This window comes from Thrips palmi, unplaced genomic scaffold (genome assembly GCF_012932325.1).
Source record: "Thrips palmi isolate BJ-2018 unplaced genomic scaffold, TpBJ-2018v1 HiC_scaffold_17, whole genome shotgun sequence".
NCBI lineage: Eukaryota > Metazoa > Arthropoda > Insecta > Thysanoptera > Thripidae > Thrips > Thrips palmi.
This window is the reverse complement of record NW_023144626.1, coordinates 3,391,503-3,412,884: the sequence shown is the minus strand read 5'-3', so window position 1 is coordinate 3,412,884 and position 21,382 is coordinate 3,391,503. Positions and strand designations below refer to the sequence as shown.

Genomic DNA, 21,382 nt, shown 5'->3' with positions numbered 1-21,382 from the left:
TAGGCACGGTCCCGGGGAAGGCCCTTGGCCCTTGGGGGTGCATGAAACGCGTGTCGCAGGGCTGGTAGGGCTCGCCCTCAGGCCCCGCCCTTCCCTCGGTGGAGTGCAGTCGGAAAAGCGACTCAAGTGGAGCGGAGAGTCCGCAGACGCCACAGAAGCATAAATTGCTTTATGAGATTCTTTAAGATTAAAATTCCAATGGATGCAGCAGCGGCAGCGCGCAGCCCAGCACAAAAAGGTTCAAAGAAGCACCATGAAGAAGCAGATAAAAACAGAATGCAGTAAAAACGGGCGGAGTGTAGAGTTCGCAGCGCGCAGAGTCGGAGTGGGAAAGAGAGGGAAGGGAAAGGGGGAAGGGAGAAGGAAGAGGGAGAGAGACGGGGGAGCGAGGAAGCGGGAAGACGGGCTTGTGTGATTCAGGCGCTACCGCCCTTCGCAAATTACACTGTAGTGCCGCGCTGTCTGTTGGTTTGCGTATCAGCGGAGGCGTGGCGCAGAGTCGCTGACAGAGTCTCGTCAGGGAGCCGACCAGCACGGCGACGGGCACGGCGACGGGCACCTCCCGGTGGCGGGGCGGGGCGGGGCGGGGCGGGGCGGGGCCGCGTCCGGCCCGTTCGAACACTCGTAGGGCCGGTAGGGCAGGTAGGGCACGCGAGGGACAGAGATCGCAAATCACGCGACACGGAACACATTTCACTCTAATCAGAGCCAGCTTGGGGGAGCGGGCGAAACACACACACTCAGACACGACGGACGGAAAGAGAGAGAGAGAGACAGAGAAAGAGATCAAGCGGGATCAACGGAGACACCAAAACGAAACACAAAACGGCAGCGAGTGGCTCGATTGTGCAGCCGTTTTTCATTTTTATGGTGAGGCGAGAGGCAATACAATCATTTTTCCAATCAGGCGGGCAGGCGGGGCTGGCGGCCAGCGGCAGACCGATTCCGCACAGTGCTCGCTGTCGTCGCCACGTCTCTCTCGCACGCGCGGGCCGCCCCGTGGCCCCGTGGGGGTGCGAGGGGGACAGAGAGCGCCGTTTGGAATGGGAGGTATGAAGGGCCATCATGGTTCGACGCGGTGCGGACAGGCGGCCACGCCGACGACACTGCGAGTGCGCGAAGCGCGAACCGCGACAGGGACCCGTTTCGCGGGGGGAGGGGGGGGAGGCAGTGGGCCTAAAAGACCGAAAACAGCGCGCATTATCGGTCACTTAAATCGATAAAGCCATTAAGGTCAGCACTGGCGAGGCGGCCCGCCCCTCGCGCACTTTCAAATTAATTCACTCGCACCGACCGCCTGGCCGGCCGGGGCCACGAGCCTCGCCGTCAGACCGTGAGGCCGTCAGGCAGTGCGGTGGCGGGGCGGCCCACTGAAAGCCCCGAGCTGAAAGCCCAGTGGACGCCCCGGCACTGAAAGCCCCGAGCTGAAAGCCCAGTGGACGACCCGGCACTGAAAGCGCTTCCCTGCCGCGCCCTGCCCCACGAGGCCCTACGAGGAAAACGACACCCGCCCGGAAGAACCACTCATCTACGCCATTCCGATAGAAAACCGCCCATTCGGTTCGTGCGCGCAGAGAACCACGTTTCTACTCTGGGCGCCCAGAGAACCGCTCATCTGCTCGGAGCGCGCAGAGAACCGCTTATGCGCTTTCCTCACCTCGCAGATTTGATAGCTCCGCATTTCTACATGACCAATGAATCCATTGCTAGAACATACGGAAAGGAAAATGAGGACGTGCAGAAATCAAACGGTCACATAGTTTTAAACGAAACTCTGAAAGGGACGCGGTGGCAAGAAGTTAAATGTGGCAACCTAACCTCTTCAAAAAGGGCTGATGAGCGGTTCTCTGCGCGCTCCGAGCAGATGAGCGGTTCTCTTTCGCGACGGCGCACATGAGCGGATCTCTATCGGGACGGCGCCGATGAGCGGTTCTTCCGGGCGGGTGTCGTAAAAGGGGTAAAAATGACCCCACGATTGTGAGCGCCTCTTTCAGAGTAATCATGGCCTGCCGCACTGTATTCACACCTTCAAGTTCACGGAGTACGCGGAGTGCCAGCACCTGTTATTCCCCAACAGTTGGACACTTTTTCAATCATGCCGTCCAGCCGTGCGGCGGGGCCGGCGGGGGGCGGCGGGGGCGGCGGGGGGCGGCGAGGGCGCCGTCGGCAGGGGGAGGGGGAGGGAAGTGCTACAACCCTTCCACCGTAATTACACAGTTTTGACATATTTGCTCGCCGGATGGCGACGCTGAAAAGGGTCTGCTTTGACGCCATCTGAGCAGCGCCGCGGCGCGCGGTGACGGTGCGCGGACACTCCCCCCTCCCCTGCCCCCTCCTTGCCGCTCGATCGGGCCGTAATCGTGGGCCGGGAGGCAAATTAGGGGGCGTTAATGCCACAAACGCCTGTTTTCCGTCAGGTTTTGTCGGCGCCCGCACCGCGTGACGAAGCGCCGCAGTCGGACTGACACACACACACACACACACACACACACACACACACACACACACAGCGCGCACACACACACAGCGCGCACACACACACACACACACACATGCACGACCGAACTGCACTTTTTAAACGGATAGTTTGGGCGTTGTCGTCATCGCTTTGGCAGGTGTTCCAGAACAATCTTTGGTGGCTTACACCTTAAACATGGAGTTCCCTAAATTTGTCCCACAATATGAGATTGAGGCGTTGGCCACTCATACCAGCAGCAGGGGCGCGTCCCGCTGGCCCGCTCGCATGCTCACCTGTAACAAAAACGGAACATACGTTAGAACGGCGAGAAAACGAGACAAATTGGGAAGTCGATCCGAGAAAGGCACGAAATAGCGACGACAACGGACAGAGAAAGAACGTGTTTCCTTCGTCCACGCCGCGGCCGGGCTTAGAGAGGAAGCGAGCGGTTCGGCGACCGCCACCTGAATATGAATGAAGAGCCACCTCTATCCATCGGCCGGTCAGCTGCGCGCTCCGTCTCTCTCGCACTCACGCGCGGGGCGTCCGGGCGAGCGAGAGGGACGGCGCCGGCACCCCGTTCCGTTTTGGCCGTTTTGGCGGCCTCCAAAGAGGGGAAAAGCGACGCGAGCTGCGGCAAAAGGCAACACGACCAACAAGCGGCGCGAAGCAGCAAAGCAGCAAAGCAGCAAAGCCCGCCGGAAACGAGCGATTTGCAGTGCGGTGCCGCGCTGCTCGCTTGCATAGTCCAAGCAATAAATCGGCGCGCGGCGGACAGGAGGGCGGGGCGGGGCGGGGCGCGGCGCGGCGGTGGCCGTGGGGCAGTTTGTATTCGCGATCTGGATCCACATTGCAGTTCACATCAAGGTGCGGAACCGGACACAATTCAAAAAGGCGCGCGCTTGTCCAAAACGTGGGACGAGGAGGGCGGATGCGGATAGTCGCGGACCCCACCGCCGGCCCGGCCGGGCCAGCGCCGAAAACACCGATAGGTTCACGATCCGGCTCAGCACGGCTCGGCCGCAGCTTGGTTCCGAACGGTGCGTCCGCCGCTGCGTCTCTCTCGCACCCCCGCGGGCCGCTCCACGAGTGCGAGAAGGACGGCAAGAGCCGCTTGACCACCGCGACACGGATCGCGGCGTCACGACCCAATCGTCCGTTTGAATCACGCGCCACACGCAGCAGGCCCAGGCCGGCCAGCAAGGATGATGACGAGTCGTGGCTCCACTGCTTGACTTCAGCGACGCCGAATTGACCTGGTTGTACTGGCATTTCGGCAATCTCCGCGGCTAGGCTCCGAAAAAGGGCCAGCGAGTCCACTTAAGTGGGTCCGATCCACTTTCAAGACAGTCCAACTCATCTATCCTCCGCCCGTCAAACTACATGTTCAAATAGCACCTCGTATTTTTCTTGAGAAAAAATCAATAACCTTCGTCACTTGCGGACAGCACCTTCTAGAAGGGACTTCCCTCGAAAACGCCGAAATAGACTTGCTGCGTCCTGGACGGTCCTGGACGGTCCTGGACGGCCCCCGTCCCCCCGGTGGCCCCGGACCGCGGCCAGCACAAAGGGGAAGATATCTAAGCCGCACTATCCGCACCGCCTTACTATACCTCGCGGAGTTGCCGGACCAGGCCGGGACAATCTCCAAACAATAACTAAACATGGAAGTGTATTTGAATATTAACGAGTGGCCCCTGAATGGCAGCATTTGCTATGGGTAGCGGCCGCCCCGCCAGACGGCCGCTTCCGAACAGGTGTCGCGCTGTCTCTCTCGCACTCGCGGGGCGCTCCGTACGGATGCGAGAGAGACAGAGCGACGGGGCGCTGTCCGCAAGCAGCCCACAGGGCGGCCCGCGGGCCCGCGGCACGATATGCAAACCTAGACCGGGCTCAATATGCCGACACATGAATGGGGCAGTGGGGGCAGTGGGGGGGCAGACTTATCGCTGCGTCTTCAATATCGCCAGCGCTATTCCCAGTTTCCGCGAAAAACCAAACCAAAATCCCAAGACACCTGTCCATAGCTGTCACAAGCGCGCAAAAATACTTCTTTTCATTTTTCAGAAATATGCATATTAATTAAAAAAATTTCAGTATTAATTTTCGAAATTTTTATGGCCTACATATTGTCAGTAACGCAGCTACTGAAAATCCGAAAAAAAAGAAACGCAGTAGTATTTGCAGGTTGTCGACAGGGCGGCGTTGTTTGCTTTTTCACAGTGCACCGTTCACTTGGCCCTAACAAAAACCCGCGGAGGCGAAGAGGGGAACCGCAGCACGAAAACACGACTGGGGAATAGAAGAAGAAAAGGGTCCCGATGATATGCACTCCGGGGCCGATCGTCCAGCCGTGCGTCTCTCTCTCTCTCTCTACACAAAAAGCAGAGGCCCGCACGTGCCATCTCACTCCCTCACGCGGCAACAGGCGGGTCCAGGAGGAGTTCGCGCCGAAAGTACAGTCCGGTCCGCAAGACGGATTGGCAAATTCGAGACTGGGTGCGGCGACGCGGTGGCCGCGCGGGCCTCGAGGTCGCTAAATGGGGGAGTGAGGGAAAGAGGTGCAAAGACAACACGACGATATCAAACCAAACACCATAAAGCCAGCTGTAAATTCATTCCAGAGAGGCGCGGGTGGGCTGGCCGTCGGCTGGCTGGCTGGCCGGCTGGCCGCCGGGCTGGCCGCCAGGCCTGCGATGGACTGCGTTTTTACTTCCTTAATAAAATGGCAGACGGCGGCCCCCAGCCCACTTGGGCACTTCACACACATACGGCCCGGAGAAAGGGAGAGGCGGGGAGAGGAGGGGACGGCCTACACGCGCAAGCTGCGCAAGCGAGAGAGAATGACACTCGAAAATAAACAAAACACGCAGAGAGAACATTGCTGGGCCGCGCCGGGCCTCTTCCACTGCTGCAGCAAGCACGGCCTCCACGGCCTCAGCGGCCAAAAAAACACCACGTCCAAAGTAAATAAAAGCATCACGACGGCTGCCATGTTGGGTATCGTTCGCGGGTTGGGCTTTCTAGTGTGGTCGAGTCACTCATCGGCTGCCACGGCGGTCAGTCGAAGGACGAATGAATGGGACCGGGTTCGACTCCCGCCGGGAGCACTTTCCTCGTCGGCTTACATCACGCAACCCAAGGTGGCCGTCAAGAAGCGAAAGTGAGTCTTAATTGACTTTTCGTTCACTTTGTTTTTGAATTTTGCGTGCAGGCTGAGTCTGGGAAACCGCTTGCACACCATAAGCCACCAAGGCCCCGATGACGAAGCTTGACGCCCAAACACACAGATGCCCGGCTCCACCCCGATGACATTTCCTGTCAGAATTTTCTAGCGGGACCGGCGCGCTCCCAGCGTACGCACACGTACGTACACATGTGTGCTGTGCGCTTGTGTGAGTGTGTACAGAGCCTCACTCGCTGCTGCATATGGCGCGACGGGCATATATGAGGCAAAGGGGGGAATGCTGCGGTCGGGAATGAAGCATTCAAACGTTCCGGTGAACGCTGCGGATTTCTCGACCTGGAGGGGGAGGCGAGACGAGGCAGGAGATGCTTGGGTGATTCATCTTCTATACACAAATAGGATCGTCTCGAGAGCTCTGCGGTCCAGCGTCCGCAGCGTCCGTTGATGTGTTGGGTCCTCCTTTTGGAAGCGGCGGGCTCGGCTCCATTGCCGGATAGGACCCTAATGCCCGCTAGGCCATTTTTCTGGGAGTCGTTTCGGGAACGCGGAGCCGCGGAGCGCGGACCGCGCGGACAAGCGTCAGCGGCAGCACGGATTACCACTTCTCCAACGACCTGTTCCCGAATTCAATGCCCACTTTGAGGCTCGATGACAAGGGGAAAAGTGGATGCAAGGATTTGAGTCAAGATGTCGGAAAACACGACATCACAACATGTTTTGCTTGGCCGCGACCGGCGCCCGACCCGACAGGCATAGCCCGCGTCAAAATCCACCTCGCATTCGTCTGAAGGGGCACGGCACGGCTAGCGGCCACTGCGGGCAGAGGAGGGCGATTCGAAATCCGTTGCCAACTCGATTCCCCGGCTAGAACGGAGGCCCTCCGCTATCTCGCAGTGGGGGAGGGGGCGCCACCGGGACAGAGCGCAACAGGTCCCAGCCAGCCGGGGCGCCCCGCCCCGCCCCGCCCCGCCCCGCCCCGCCCCGCCCCGCCCGCGTCGAACGCCCCCTTGGAGGTGCACAATAAGTCCCCCGCGGAATCCGCACCCGATCTCCGACTAAAATACTTCACCGCGAGAGGGTCGCCCCGTCGCCGCCCTGCTGCCTAGGTCGCCGTCCCCCTCGCACTCGCTGGGCGGGCCGGGCCCGCAGGGGTGCGAGGGAGACGGCTGCCTGCCGCCACCGCGTCGCGACATGCGGCCGCCGCGTCGCGGGGCCGCGGGGCCGCGCGGCTCAGTGCTTCATTGCGCGCAACAATGTATATCCATTACAGGGAAAGCCAGCAATGCGGCAAGGGCTTATCGGACCGCGCGTTATCAGGACTCGGGAAAGCGCCACCGACCGCACCGAATTAAACAATAAGGAGAACAAGAGGAAAAAGAGCGCGCCGGAGAGGATCGAACCCGCGCGACGTTATCAAGCACATTACCGGCACAAGTTGCATGGCCCATTGTGTGTGTGTGTGTGTGTGTGTGGCCGGCGTGCAGTAAAGCCCTCGGCAGCAAAATGGCAAGTTTGGCAATTACACACTGAAGGGCCGGACACAGGGCGCGGGGCGAGGCGGGGCGAGGCGGGGACATAAAGACCGGCAAAATGTTATCCGCACTGGGGCCATTGTCGCGCTGCATGGCCCGTGCCTCTTTGTGTGTGTGTGTGTGTGTGTGTGTGTGTGTGTGTGTGTGTGTGTGTGTGTGTGTGTGCGACGATAAGGTTCGCCCGCCACACGCAGAATGGGTTCATTTCGTCCCAAGTCGTCCCCGCAGCGTTTTAAGCGAAAACCGGTGTAATTTGGGTCCCGATATAAAACGCATTAACGTGTCAGGGTGCCGCGCGCCAACAAGTGCCCCTCTCCCCCCCCCACTCCCCCCACGCTCCAGACAGAGACAATGCATGGCGCCTTACTGCCCGCTACAAGTACAGGCACTCTCAAAGCCAGCACGGTGGAACAGGCAACCCGCGTGGCGGCTACTCGGAACCGTGCCGTACGCGGAGTGTGCTTCGAGACTCGTTCAGTCCGAGGAAGAATCCCCCAAGTGCGTCGGACTGCCCAAGCAGCTGCGGCCACAGCGGGGCCGCGGGGGCCGCGGTCGGACGGCAACGGCCTCGACAACACGAGTCAATCACGGTGGCGGCGGAGCGCTGTGGCCACGCTGTGGCGCGTGCGCGCAAGCCGAGGCGCAAGTCCAAACCAGAGCCATCGAGATGTTCTTGTTCGATTCCTGCGGTCTCATTGTGCTCGGCGAGGCCCGGCCCGGCCCGGCCTCTGGAGAAGTCGGGAGGACTCGCGGCGCCCCGCCCGCCCAGCCAACGCCCTGCCAACGCCCAGCCGCCCGGACGGAGCGTTCCAGTGTGCCAAACTCTGCCACTTCCACAGCGCGCTGTGCGTGTCGTGACAGTCGCCAAAGTCGCGCACAGCAATTTGCCGAGGGAAAGAGAAAAGGAGGCCGCGTTGTCGGCCCGCTGGGTGTCCTCCAGGCCCTCCAGGACTCAGGCTGCCCCAATGCCCCAATCCAGGAAGCGGGGTGCCCGTGGGAGACTTAATCAGGAAGTCCTCATTCCAAAAACGGCGGCCCGGGCGGGGAGTGCGCTGCGAACAGTCGCGCAGAGCGGCGCAACCAGAGCCCCGCCGAGGACGCGCCCCCATTTCCAGCCGAACTTACATTATTTGGCCGTTTCGAACCTCCGCTCCGCTCCCCGCGCCGCCGCGGCAGAGGCTAACCTCGCCTCGCTGCTGATTGAGCGGCTTTCCCGCACTACTCGCGGGGCGCGGGGGCGCAGCAGGGCGACTCTCACGCATCGGACGCATTCTTGTGATTAAAAGCCCTCGATTGTTTAATTAGCCGTAATTGTCTTCCCACAGCTTTGTCCAAAAGGCGCCACGCCGCGCGGCTGCAGGCGCTGCAGGCCCCGGCGGGCTGCGTCCGAAGGACTCCGAACGTCGCTCCGTCTCTGTCGCACTCGCGGGCCGGCCCGTGGCGGCGCGAGAGAGACAGAGCGACGGCGGTTCAGACGCAGCCCTGCCGCCCCGCGCGGCACCCGTTTCCGCCGTCGACTGCAGCGCGGCGCCGAGCCCCGCCAAAAAAATGGAGGCCTGCTGCCTCGGGGCCGCGGCGGTCGCGCGAGGAGTCGGAGGGATTTCAGTCCTGTTAGAGCCGCGGCCGCACTTTTTAGATCTTCATCAAATACGCCCTGGCCGCCCTGCCCGCTGTGCCGAGTTCCGTTCCAAAATGGAGCTCGGCCGCAGAAAGCAGCTCTCCCCGGCGACGGCATGGCGACGGCCCACTGCAAGTTCCTTCTTCTTCTCCCTCTTCGCATTCCGGCGGCCCCGCCTCACAATTCGAAAACCCCGCCAAGCGACGTCGCGACGTCAACAAATGGACGCGGGCCGGGTCTGCCCGACGAGTGTGAGAGAGACGGCACCGATTTACCTCGCCTATATCGATCCGGCCGAGGTTGCGGCCCCACTGTGAAATCCATGAGACAAAGATGGCCGCCAGGACGGCCGCACGCCGATGTCTGTCTGTCGAGGTCGACCGAAACAAAAGGAGAGGCGGACGAGGTGCGAAACGAACAGCCAAGCGACCCTCCATCGCCCGGCACCGCGCGGCACCGCGAGGCACCGCGCACCTTCGAGCCGAGCGGGGATCACTCCGCGGGAGTCGACACCTCCCGTCAGGCTCGCACACACACTCACACTCACACACACAAGTCGAACGCAATGACGAGCATCAGGCTGCTGCACTCACACACGCCCATTGTTCACAGCACGGCATATCCCGCGTGTGTGTGAGTGTATGTGTGCGAGAGAGCCGCACAGCAAGACCAAAGTCATGCCGCGCCTTTGAATCGAACCCGAAAAGAGGGGAGAAAGATTGTACGAGATACCTACTTTCCTGCAAGGGCTGTGGCGGTGCGCCCAGAAAGACAGACAGGCAGTCCCACACTCGAGGGCGGACTGCTGGTCTGTCTGCCTGTCTGTCCGTCCGTCCGATTGTCGCTCAGAGGGATTACAGCGGGCGGCAATTAATCCGGTGATGAGGCAATTGTTCCCCATTCGACACTCGTATTCAACGACGGGGCGCTGCATGGTGCATCGCGAGAGAGAGAGAGAGAGAGAGAGAGAGAGAGAGAGAGAGAGAGAGAGAGAGAAGTGGCACTCCGGCCGGCCGGCCGCCGTGCCGGGTGGACCGCACCGCCGACTAGCCCTGTCGCGCAGTGTTGCCTATCGCCCGGTCGGCGGGCGCTCCGGCCGCGCGACCGCCCGGCCAGCTCGCTCTGTCTCTGTCGAGTGCGAGAGAGACAGCGCGGTGGAGCCCCGGGGCGGTGCGACGGCCTTCAATGCCTTGCAGTGCAGTGCCTTGCAGTGCAGTGCCTTGCAGTGCAGTGCCTTGCAGTGCCGTGCACTCGCGGAGATGAATACGGCAATAATTATTCAGCCAGCGCCTTACGCCTTCCACGGGGAAGCCCCGCCGCGCGCCACGCCGCGCTGTGAGATTCCACACGTCAGAATGAATAGAAAGGACAAGGCACTAGACGTGAGGCTGAGCCCGGCTGAGCCGCGCGGCAGGCCGAGCGGCGCTGTCTCTCTCGCACCCGCCCGGCGTCCCGTAAGGGTGCCGTAAGGGTGCGAGAGAGACAGGCGACGAAGCCACAGCGGCGGCGGCTCAGCCCGCGCCGCGGTTCATTTGTCTCACATCTGTGCTTACGTAAATTACAGCAAGCGCCCCACTTGCCATTTATCACGAAATTAAGACGGTGTGTGTACGCGGCGCGCGGACCGCGGTGTTCCCCCCTCCACTTTTCCTCCCTCAAACTCATCCTCGCCGCGCACCTGGGGGATGACATGACGGCGCCCTAAACTGCCGTCTGCCGCCCCGCCGCTGAATCCGAGGGAATCCTGTGCGTGTGTGAGTGCGTGTCGAGAGAGTGAGAGACAGCCCAACAGTGTGGGGGCGCGGTGAAGGCGCGACCGCGAAAACACGCGTTTCTGGCCGTAAAACAGGGATTCCGCCGACGGGGCAACACCGGCTTCATCATAACCACCGCGACGGCGAGCCGCCCCGCCGCCCCGCCCCCGCCCCGCCGCCCCGCCGCCCCGCCGCCCCGCCGCCCGCCCCGCCGCCCCGCCCTGCGCAGTAACAGATGTGGATCGCGGGGCGGTGCAGCGGGTCGCGCCTGTCTCTCTCTCTCACACACTCGTGGGGCGTCCCGCGGGGGTGCGAGAGAGACGGGACAACTGTCGCGGGGCCTCAGCCCCCATGCGGAGGGAATGTGTTTACACGCGGCATGGCAGGGCAGTGGAACCGACTCACACGGGAATCATGGCGAATGTCACCGCGCTGCCTGCACCCCGCGCCGCGCGGACATGGACTCTGTCTCTCTCGCACTGCCGCGGCGCGCCTGGGCACGCCCCGCGAGTGCGAGAGAGACGGAGCGGCAGCGGGCCGCAGGGGCGCGGCAATGATTGACGAGGACCGACGCGACGCTAGCGCCGCCGGCTGCTGCTACATTGTCAGCGGCGTCAGCGGTGTGGGCACTGACCTGAACGCGCGGACCGGCGGGCCGGGCCGTCTTGGGGGGAGCGCCTCACACCTCGCACTTTGAACCCGGCACACAAACTGACCGCACGCAAAAAAAAAGTGACACCCTGGGCGGGATTTGAACCCGCGCCCCGGCGGGCGGGCCGCGTCGCGCGTGCCGCGCTGCCCTGTGTCGTTAGCGCCGTCATCGGTGTCATTGTCGTGCTTCGTAAACGGAGCGCCCTGCGTTATTAAAGACAGTGGTGCCGCGCTGCCGCGGTCTAGACTGCACTTTATTTATTTCTTGGCCGCGGCCACGCATATAACTCACACGGGGCACACCGGCCGGCTACGCGGTGCTACGCGCGCGCGGCCGGGGGGACGGGGTGCGTGTCGAACTGGGGGAGGGGGAGGGGGGAGGGGTCCAGAAAAGCGTGTCTGTGTCTCGGCGTCCCCAGGGGAGCGCGACGTCGTCGCGGCGCACGTCTGCAAAAAGTGCGCCCCCTTCCCCCTGCCCCTCGCAGCCTCCCTCCGTCCTTCTGTCCTGCCCCCACGCCGCCTCGCCGCCGTTCGGCCAAATTGCCCTCTTGTGTTTCGCGTGAAATGAGGCTCGATGAGTCACGGCGTGCCTTTTACTGTCTAGAGACGGGGAGCGAAGTCGCGAAGAAGCGCGCGGTTTTCAAGTCGCCGCGGTGTCTGTTTGCCCTGCTTCGACGGGCCGCTCTCTCTCCTCTTCCCCTCCGCGGGTGCGACTCTCTCTGGGGGCCGCGACAATGTAAAACACGTCGCGGATGGAGGCGAGCGAGGAAACACCGCCGGCTCGCCACCGCGTGCTCGGCGCGCCCTCGCGGAATGCGGGGGCGGGGCACAGCGGGGCAGCAGGGAGAGAGAGGGACTCACGGGGCGACACGGCTCTAGCGCTAATGAAGGGATCACGCGCGACGCAGTTTTGTCATTTTCTGATTAATTCTGGCGACGGCGGGCTGCAGGGCAGCACGGCCGGGCGGCAGCGCGCTCCAATCAATGTCCGGACCTAACGACTTAGAAAACGAGCGGGCGTGGCCGCGGCACGCCACTAGACGGACTAGAGCGAACCACACTGAAAAGCGAAAAGACAAAAAGCGGCGGGAAAAATGGCGGCGCCGGCTGTTGAGATCGTTTGTCGCGGGCCGGCCGGTGAGAAGCATTTTCACGAAAACGAGGTGGTCGGCGACGCGGCGCGCGAAGCTCTTCGAAGGCCGTGAACCGCCACCGCGAGCTAACTGCCCCCCGGCACGGCCAGGGCACGCCACGGCACGGCACGCCACGGCCGGGGGAGGGGCGCCACAGAAGGGGTAAAGGCTGTGGTCATTTCCACACAACGAACCCCCAACCACTTTAACGACCACAACAGATATACATTCGAGGAATATTTTCCCCCTAATTACACTCCTCTCTTGACTTTCGTGATTCGCGCCCCAAGGTGGCGTGGCCGGCCGGCCAGGGTGTTTACCGAGGGCAGTGCCTCCCCCTCCCCCTCCCCCGCGCGTCGCGTGCACGTCTTCCCTGATGCCAACCTTTCCGAGAAAAAAAATATCAATTAATCTACCGTGCGGGCACATCTCGAGAATGCCTACTTTTTCCAGAGCCGAAATTAATTACGAGCGGGCGGGTGATTCCTGCGGGCTTGCTTCAGAACAGCGTCCTGCCTCCCTCGCACTCTCGGTGCGTGCCGTGGGGGTGCGAGAGAGACAGAGCGACGAGGCGGCGTCCGGAGGCGGCCTGCCTGCCTGGCCCTGCCTGGCCCTGCCCGGCCCTGCCCGGCCCTGCCCCGCGGCGCTGTCCCTCAACCCTTCCGCCCCCTTATCTCGTTCCTTGCACCTTCGGACTCTCGGACTCGCTCGCCTCGCCTTGCCGGACGACGCCGACCCCATTGCTCCCCTTCCAAAATTTCACAGCGCTTCCATTTCCTGGTTTTATCAGTTGATTATCACCTTTCGGCCCGAATGTCTGGCAACTAATGCAATTCCTATGCTAATTCCCCGAGCCGGGCGGGCCTGGCCGGGCCGCGGTGATAGCGGTTATCCTCGACGGGCACCCTGGCCGCCTACAAGGACCGCCCGCGGGCCGTGTGCGCCGCCACGCCGCCACGCAGCCGCCCGTGTGAGAGGGCGCGGGGCGGGGCGGGGCGGCGCGGGGCGGCGCGGCGCGGCGCACCCCGAGTACGTCTCATTGTTGGCCGCGATCCGCGGTGACTTTTCATGGCGCCGCGTGTACCTATACACTATACAGGTACCATTCCGTGTTTGATGGGCCTCACCACGCCGCGCCGCGCCACGGACTCCGCGAAGCGCACACCGCGGCGCGCCGCACGGCCATCAAGCGTCTTGAAAAGGACCCCTCCCCGCAGTGCTCGACCGCGCTAGACACGCCTAGCCGAGCCTAGCGCCATTCATTTATTGTGTGTGAGTGTGGGGCTCGTCGTTGGGAAATCGCGTCCACGGAGCCATGCGTGTGTGTGAGTGAGTGTACACCTGCGGCTGTGCGCCGTTGTCGTGCGGTGTTCTCGCCCCCCGCTGCGGCGGATCGCTCAAGGCTCGTCACTGTGATAGCCACCCCTACCGCCCCGCCCCGCCCTCTCCTCATCTCTCTTTTCCGAACCTCCCCCGCTGTCCTCCGGACGACGCCGGCGTTCAGCGACCCCCGGGCCCCGGGACCTCAAACTCCCTCCCTCAGCTCAGAGCTCGGCCAGCTCGGCGTCCAAGACAAACAAAGGGATCCTGGAAGTCTGCGCAGATCGGCGCAGATTGACTCTAAACTTCGCCGCCGGTCAGTCTTTCTCTCTCGTACTCATAGACGTGCGTAGACAGAGAGGGTGGGGGGGAGGGAGTCGGAAATCGCGGGCGCGAGTGCGTCGTCGTCGTCGTCGCCGCCGGCGTTGTCTATTGCCCCGCCGGCCGGCTGCGTGACGTCACGGCGCGGCCGCTCGGCTCGTTGCCACGGCAACCGGCGGCAAACAAATCTGCTGTTAGGCAGCCCGCACAACAAACAAATGAGCGCACTAATTGCAAGCACCGCAGGGCTTATCGCTCAAGGGGGCGGTGGAGGGGGGGGAGTCCTTCTCAGTGGCCTCCGGGGCCTCCTTGCTGGCAACAACAGCGTGTCCAGCCGAAAATTCCAACCGGAAATGCGCGGCAACAATTACAACTTCGAAGCGCGCCGTTCGGTTGGCCGCGTCAAACAGTTCTCAAACAGGATTAGGGCGACGAGGACGTCCGCGCGCGCCAAGGACTTTTTCGAGACCTCGGCGACAGTTCGACAGACAGCCGAAAGGGTTGTGAGGAGCGGCGCCGCGGAGCGTGAAGTTGGAAAGGGGAGGGGGGGACACTGCAAACAGTGTAATGACGAGTAAAGACGGCCTGGCCGACTGCCGCACTGCCGCGCTGCCGCACTGCGAGGCCCCAAAGTGCCGTTGACGGGCAGCGCGACGCGGCGACGCAGCGACGCAACGCGATGAATTACATTCCGAGGAGACGGCGCTGGCCAATGGGACGAGCGCCATTATCATCTCACGAGCGGACTTGTCGCTCTGTCTCTCTCTTTCTCTCCCCTTGCGGCACCGCCCCGCGGGTGAGAGAGAGAGGGAGAAAGACAGAGGCTCCCGTTCGGAATCAGCCCGGCGCGCGTATAAAAGCGTATACATGAAAATGGAAACAGTAAAAAAGCGAGCGGGCGCCAATCAAACGCCGCGGCTTTGAGCGCGTTTTCGGCACGCGGTGGAATTTAATTGCTCCCCGCGCGAAACTGGAGACGCGCGCAGGAGTGGCGAGTGTGTGTGTGAAGGGGGAGGAGGGGGTGATTTCGCACAACACTGCGGGGAAAGGCAGCGGAAGGAAACAGACACAAAGTCCTCCCCAAAAAATGACGACGGATGTTTGAATAATTGCCCCGAGTCCTGGGCGGTGCGTCCGTAGAGCCCGTCTGCTGAGAATGGCTTTCACGTAACCCTCTCCTTTCCCCGCCGTCCTCGGCCTGGCCTGGCCCTTGGCCTGGCCGTCCCAATAGACAAAAGTCGTCCAGAGTAACGACCAAATAATGACGGGCCCGGTCCTGGGTGGACGTCCGCGCACGTACCTACACCGTGCTACACAGATACCGTCCGTCTCCCTTGGGGGCGCGCCCATGGGTGCGAGAGAGACAGAGCGACGACAGCCTGCAGGCCGCTGCACTACTCCGGCGTGGTGCATGACATCCCAACGACCAGATTAAACATGCGCCGCACGTTTTTCCCCCGAGTCCGCGCGTCCGCGCCCCGCCGCGCCCCGCCCCGCCCCGTCCGGCCGAGTGTCCCTACTGACCCATTTCCGTGCGTCCATTAGGGCTCCGAGCAAATAACACACATGTATTCCGTCGCATTGTCAAACGCGTGGCCGCTGCCTTCGGAATCACAAGGTCCGACAACCGTCATGCGTCGAAAAACAAACTTCCGAAAAAAATAAAAGAGATACAATTTGTTCCGAGCGAGACGAAGAAGAGCGATTCGCGCGCGAGTTTTATCCGCAGTAAGTCTCTGACAGTGGCGTGGCCTGCCAAAGGCTGCCAGAGCACGGCTGTAAAAGTGGACAGATCCATTCACTGCCGCCATCTCGCGCTAGACTAGACCGGCCGCCCGTCCCACGCCCGTCCCCGGACGGGCTTGTATACCACGGCCAGGACGTTGCGCCGACTCGCACTTCGCGGACGGGCAGGGCACGTCCCCGGACAGCAGACCGAACCGAACCGAGCCGCTTACCTGAGGCGAAGTTGGCCATGGGCAGGCCGCTGAGGGGCTCCCCGAAGTCCGCGGCGCCGATGCCGTAGATGCCCAGCAGCTCCCTCATGGTCTTCTCGGCGAACTCCTTCATGGCGTTCTGCTCGGGGCCCATGGCGCCGCCCTGCCGCCGGAACGCCGCGGCCGCCGCCATGTGCGCCGCCATGGTGCCCAGCGGGCTGGCCGCACCCAGCATGCCGTCCAGGTCCCTGGCGCGCGACAGGTCCGCGGCCAGGGCGTCCTCCGCCGACGGCGAGCTGCTGCCGGGGCCGCGGGGGCTGGCGTCGGGCGCGCCGAAGACCTGCTGGCGGCCGAAGAGGCGGCCGTCCGAGCTGGACAAGTCCAGGCTGGAGTCACCGTCCGCCGCGCTGGAGCTGTCCCTGTCCCGCTCCATGTGAGTCCGCACTTGCACTCGCGGCTTCAGCAGGTGGTTCCGGCTCAGCATGGACACGCTGGGCGCCACGCCGCCGCCACCGCCGCCGTCGCTCAGGTTCACGTCGGAGCTCTCGTCCTCCGGGCCGCTGTTGAGGTGGTTGAGCGTGGGGTACGAGGACCTGCTGTCGTCGTCCTCGCCGAAGGCCGAGCTGTCGTCCTCGTTCTCGGGCTGCTGCCCGCCCTGCAGGCCCTGCGCGCTCAGGTCCAGGGCGCCGAACCTCGGCACGGGCGAGCCGCCCTCCTCCGCCGCGTACCGCTTCTGCGGCGCGAACAGCGGCTTCCTGCTGCGCCGCTTGACGCCGTGCGCGTCCAGGATGCCGGCGGCCGCCAGGTCCGCGTCCATGCCGTGCGGCAGGCCGTGCTGCAGGCCGTGCTGCTGCTCGTCGCCGTCCGAGTCCGACGCGCCGCCGCCGTGTCCCGGGGCGGGCGCGCCCGGCGCCTGGGGGTTGTCCTCGTCGTACAGGATGTTGCGGGGCTTGAAGTTCTTGCGCTTGTTCCTGCGCGGCTCGTCGTCCGCGCTGGGCTGCCGCGGGGCCTCGTCGTCGCCGTCGGCGTCCCCCTCCGCGTCGCCCACACTGCAGCCCTCCTCGGCGCCCTCGTCCTCGGCGTCCTCCTCCTCGCAGTCCCCGTTCATGCCCACGTCTGCAAGGAGAAACACAGTGCGTTAGTAAAGCCGTAAGCAGGGTTAGGGGTCCTTCCTTGTCCTCGGCGATAGCTTCTTGCCTAGGCTAGGCGCTGCACTGCAAGTGCGGCGTGGCCGCGTGGCGGGCGGGACCGCTCGCCCGGAGCTAGGCCGCTCGCCGACACGGCTGCCGAGTGAGATGCCTACAGCACGGCGCCGCCGGGGCCTATCCCTCTCTCTCGAGCCCATCCTCAGCCGGCTGGGCCACTGGCAACGCCCGTTTCACTGCGTTTCACACCAAACCACTAGTCTCTCGGTCTCTCTCGCACTTATGCGGCGTTCCGTGGACCGGCGAGAGGGACAGAGCCGCGTCCGTCGGCAGTTTGAAGCCGTGCCAACACCGAGACTGGGTGGTGCGGGCCCATGTCACAGGTTCTGCCTATTCACGGGTGATGGGGAGTCACTCGTCGATTAATTGGCGTGATTTGCAGGAAAGCCGGGAGTGGCCGCGCGCCGCGAGATGCCCAGCTATCGGACCGACATTGTGTCGATTCACCTCTACACATGTGCCCTACACTTCTACACGTGTGTCGATCACACACAGGTGGCGCGAGGCATGCACTCAGGCCACTCATGTCCGTCCTGTTTATCGATTTGGACATCATAGAATCGAATTTCGTCGAAAACTCAAAGCCGATAAAAAAAAAAAACGCGGCATTGACACAACAATCGATGTCGAAACGGGACCACAGAGAGATAAAGGGGACTTTTTCGCAGCGTATACGCGGGCAGAATCGATTTTAATTCAGTTCACGACAGGTGTTGAAATCCGTCGACGACATTAAGTCACTCCATTCCGCGAAAATTTCGAAGAAACGCGCTATCGTCCAAATCACACAATCTTAAATCGTTTCGCAAAGAGCGGCGTAAGGGAGAGAGAGAAAGAGAGAGGCAATCGGGCGCCCCAGTGGCGTGTCACCGTGTCAGTCCGCCCGTGCGGCTGTCTTGGCAGGCCGTGCCGTGCCGTGCCGTGCCCGGGGAATGCGTCTCGGCAGTAAAAGTCGCGCTGCGATGCTGAGGCGGTACCCCACCACACCCTCCGAGCCCTCCGAGCAGCGAGGACCACAGCCGCGGCAAATCCAACTCCGGGCAGTGGATGCGCGCGGAGTGGCAGTGTGGGACCATTTCTAGGAGCAGGGCAAGTGCCCCGTGCCGGACGGGCCCGGACCCCGGACGCCGCAAAAGAGTGTGACCGGCCCAACCGAGCGTCCCGTCGCGCCGTCGTCGCTCGGGAACGCTCTTTAAACGAGGGTGTGTTCCCGAGCGACGGAGCGGAGCAGAAAGAGCGGAGGGGAAACGCCCGAGCCGAGACTGCCGCGCCGCCGGTCGATTTCAATCACTCCAGGTGCAGCCGGTTGTTTATTGGTACTGCCTGCCTGCTGGCCTGCCTGCTGGCCTGCCGGGTACGTCGTACGTACAGTGTGCCAGCGATTGTCATGCCCGGCTTCCAACAATCACCCGTACCAATGCTCGCCTCTCCCTCTCGCTCGCCGCCGTCACGCCACTGGCCGCCGAGCGTCCTGCCCGTCTTGCCCGGCTGCACCAGCTGCGACGCCGGGGACGCCGGGGACGCCGGGGACGCCGGGGACGCCGGCGACCGCCTGTCGACGCCTAGGCCATAGATATGTCAGCCCCTTCCCCGGCCGACCTGTCGCCTCGGCCGCGTCCGCGTCAACGCGAGAGGCCCTCGCGGCTGAATTTCCCATACTGTAACGAAGGAAGGGTTCGGGTCACGACGCCGGGCCGCTGCACTGGAAAAGGAGAGGCGCCCATGCAAATGAGGTTCTTCACTCGGCGAGCGTGTGTGCGTGCGAGGAAGTTCCGCGGGTCGCCGCTAGAGCGCCGCCAGAGCGCCGCCAGAGCGCGGCCGGCCACACCGGACGGCCCCACCGCCGCGGACGACCAGCGCGTCGCGGCGCGTCGCGGCGCGTCGCGGCGCCGGCCGGCCTTCCTCTATAAAGACAGCATCGAGCATGGCGGCCGAACCGCGACAACCCGCGTTAACAAGGTGTCCCTATAAAAGGTGCGGCGTCGCCGTGTCTTGATGGCAGTGGGGTCCCCCTCTCTAATTTCTCCAGGACAGGTTCCCCCTCGCCCTGCGACGCGACGCACATCATAGAACCGCCAGGTTACGATTTTCGCTCTTCTGGGCACTTCTAGGGTGACGAACGTCCGGCCCCACTTTGCATGCAACAGATGAGAAATTCCCCGCGCAGAAGAGCGCGACTGCGCCGGGCGACGCGCGCACTTGCCCGCTTCTGCCTCCGCCGCGGCAACATCGAGTGCCCCGCAGAGCCCTGCCAGCTTCTGGGAGCCGAGCGCGGCCGGCCAATCGTTCAATTTCCTGGGCGAGCTAGCAGTGGGGTGGGGCCAGTTTCTAGTTTCGCTAGTTTTGCTGCGTCCAGCGCGCAAAAGCAAAGACTCCCTCGTGGAGACGGAGACGCAGACGGAGCAAGGTTCCTCCGGACAATGGGCCATCATGTGAGATCCCGGCGCCCCACACGCCGCGCGCGCGCGCGCGCACACACACACACACACACACACACACACACACACACACACACACACACACAAACGCGCGCAAACACACAGAGCGGACGCACAGACAGACGGCCGGAGCGGGGCGGAGCATTTTTGCCATTTTCATTCAGTTTTTGCCCAAGAATTACGCGCCGTGCCTCTGACCAAAGCGGGCCAGCGCTTTTGCCCCGGGAATGCCATACGCGAGCGCGGCGGCGCGGCGCAGCGCGGAGACAGAGAGATAATTGTGCACCGTTTTTTTTCGGACATAATGTTTGAGCGATTCGTGCGGTGCTGCCCTGTACAGCCGTGTACCACTATACGTACTCCGGGTCCAACAGTCGTAAAAATTGTTGTTGCTGTTGTTGGAATCCGTATCGAACTCGATGCATTCATACACGCATTGTGGCGTCGTGCCCAGACATGCAGCGCTCCGCGTGGAGGGATTTTAAAAGGGGAGAAAAAAGCGATGCCAACAGAAACGCGGTTTCTGCCAGAAACTGTCTGGCAGGGGAATGATGCACGCAGCGAGCGTCGCCGCTGGCCGCGTCCGGGATTGCTTTTCGCCGAAACGCGGATCAGTGGTAGGGCCCCGCGCCCCTGCCTCGACCGCAGCAGTCACATGCAAAGCTGGACGAAACACGTAGCACCGCAGCGGCGGGCCTGGTTATCGCTGGTCCATTTCCCTTTTCATTCCCCCGAATCGAACGCCAGGGCGTCGTTCCGCTCGGGCGGGCGGTATCGGGTGGCGCGTCCTGCCGGGGACAGCGGGGGCCTAACGGTGCAAGCAAGGTGTGAGAAGACAGTACCGGGCAAACATTGATTCTTTGCAGAGCACACACGCCGGACTTGGCTCCCGCTACTGGTTCCTCATCTCCACCGTCCACGCCTCGTCACGCGCGCGTCACGGCGCCGGCGGGAGTCGAACCCGCGACCACCGGTGCGCCGCGCCACGGCCGAGACCACTACGCCACTCGTTGACTGCTCGCTGGCACTGCGCGCTCGACGGGATGAAGGCCGCCTGTCTAGCGGACAGGTGTGGTCCCTGCAGTTTAGAGGGAGGACAGGTTGCTGGAGGGGGGTGTCGAAATTGACGTATCTGATAAGGGCATTCCGTGTCGCTACGCTACGCGGGCCAGTTAGGGCCCTTTGCGCGAGCGTGGCCGAGGCCGTGGCGTGCCGTGGCGTGCCGTGCCGTGCCGGACAAACGAGTCGACACTCGGCCAGACTGATGGATTGCCGGCGAACCGAGCCGCCTCATGCCTTTCCTTTTATTTGTATAAATACGATTTTATCTTGATCGGCGTGTTAACTTTTTTCGCCTTTCGCCGTGTTTTCCCCGGCCGTGAAATGCCTCTCGCATTCCGACTCGAGTGGGTTCTGCTTTGTCAGCCCACCAATGTCCGGTCGCGACTAATTGAAAACTTATCATCTGTGTCCATTTCTCTTTGAAAAAAAAAAAGAATGAAGAAAAAAGTCGTCCATTTACACGACGAATGGATTAACACAGCCGATTGCAGATCACTCCGCGCAGAAAAATAAGGCGAGAGTCTCGAGAGCCACACCTGTCCGGCCGGCCGGGCGTTCGATTAATCGAAACCCGCGGATCGAGCGACGCAGCGACGCGCTGACAGCGGCCGAGGCTACACCACCAGTGACTCGACCAGCGGCCGGACAGGCCGAGAGAGAAAAGAAGAACATGAATGAAAGACAAGCCGTGCCTTCGCGCGGAGAGTATGCACAATACCCGTCACTCCCGTGGCCTGCTCTCATTTCGTTTGTTTTTGCTGTTTGT

At 62.7% G+C, this 21,382-nt stretch overlaps 1 protein-coding gene across 1 annotated transcript in view; it reads right to left on the bottom strand.

Moving 5' to 3' along the window:
* The window catches only part of LOC117643952, a 53,866-nt gene that overhangs the window by 21,450 nt on the left and 11,034 nt on the right, over window positions 1-21,382 (bottom strand). The window contains exon 2 of the mRNA XM_034383139.1: window positions 15,933-17,027. Coding sequence (XP_034239030.1) covers window positions 15,933-17,027 — 1,095 coding nt within the window. The remainder of the gene's footprint in view (window positions 1-15,932; window positions 17,028-21,382) is intronic.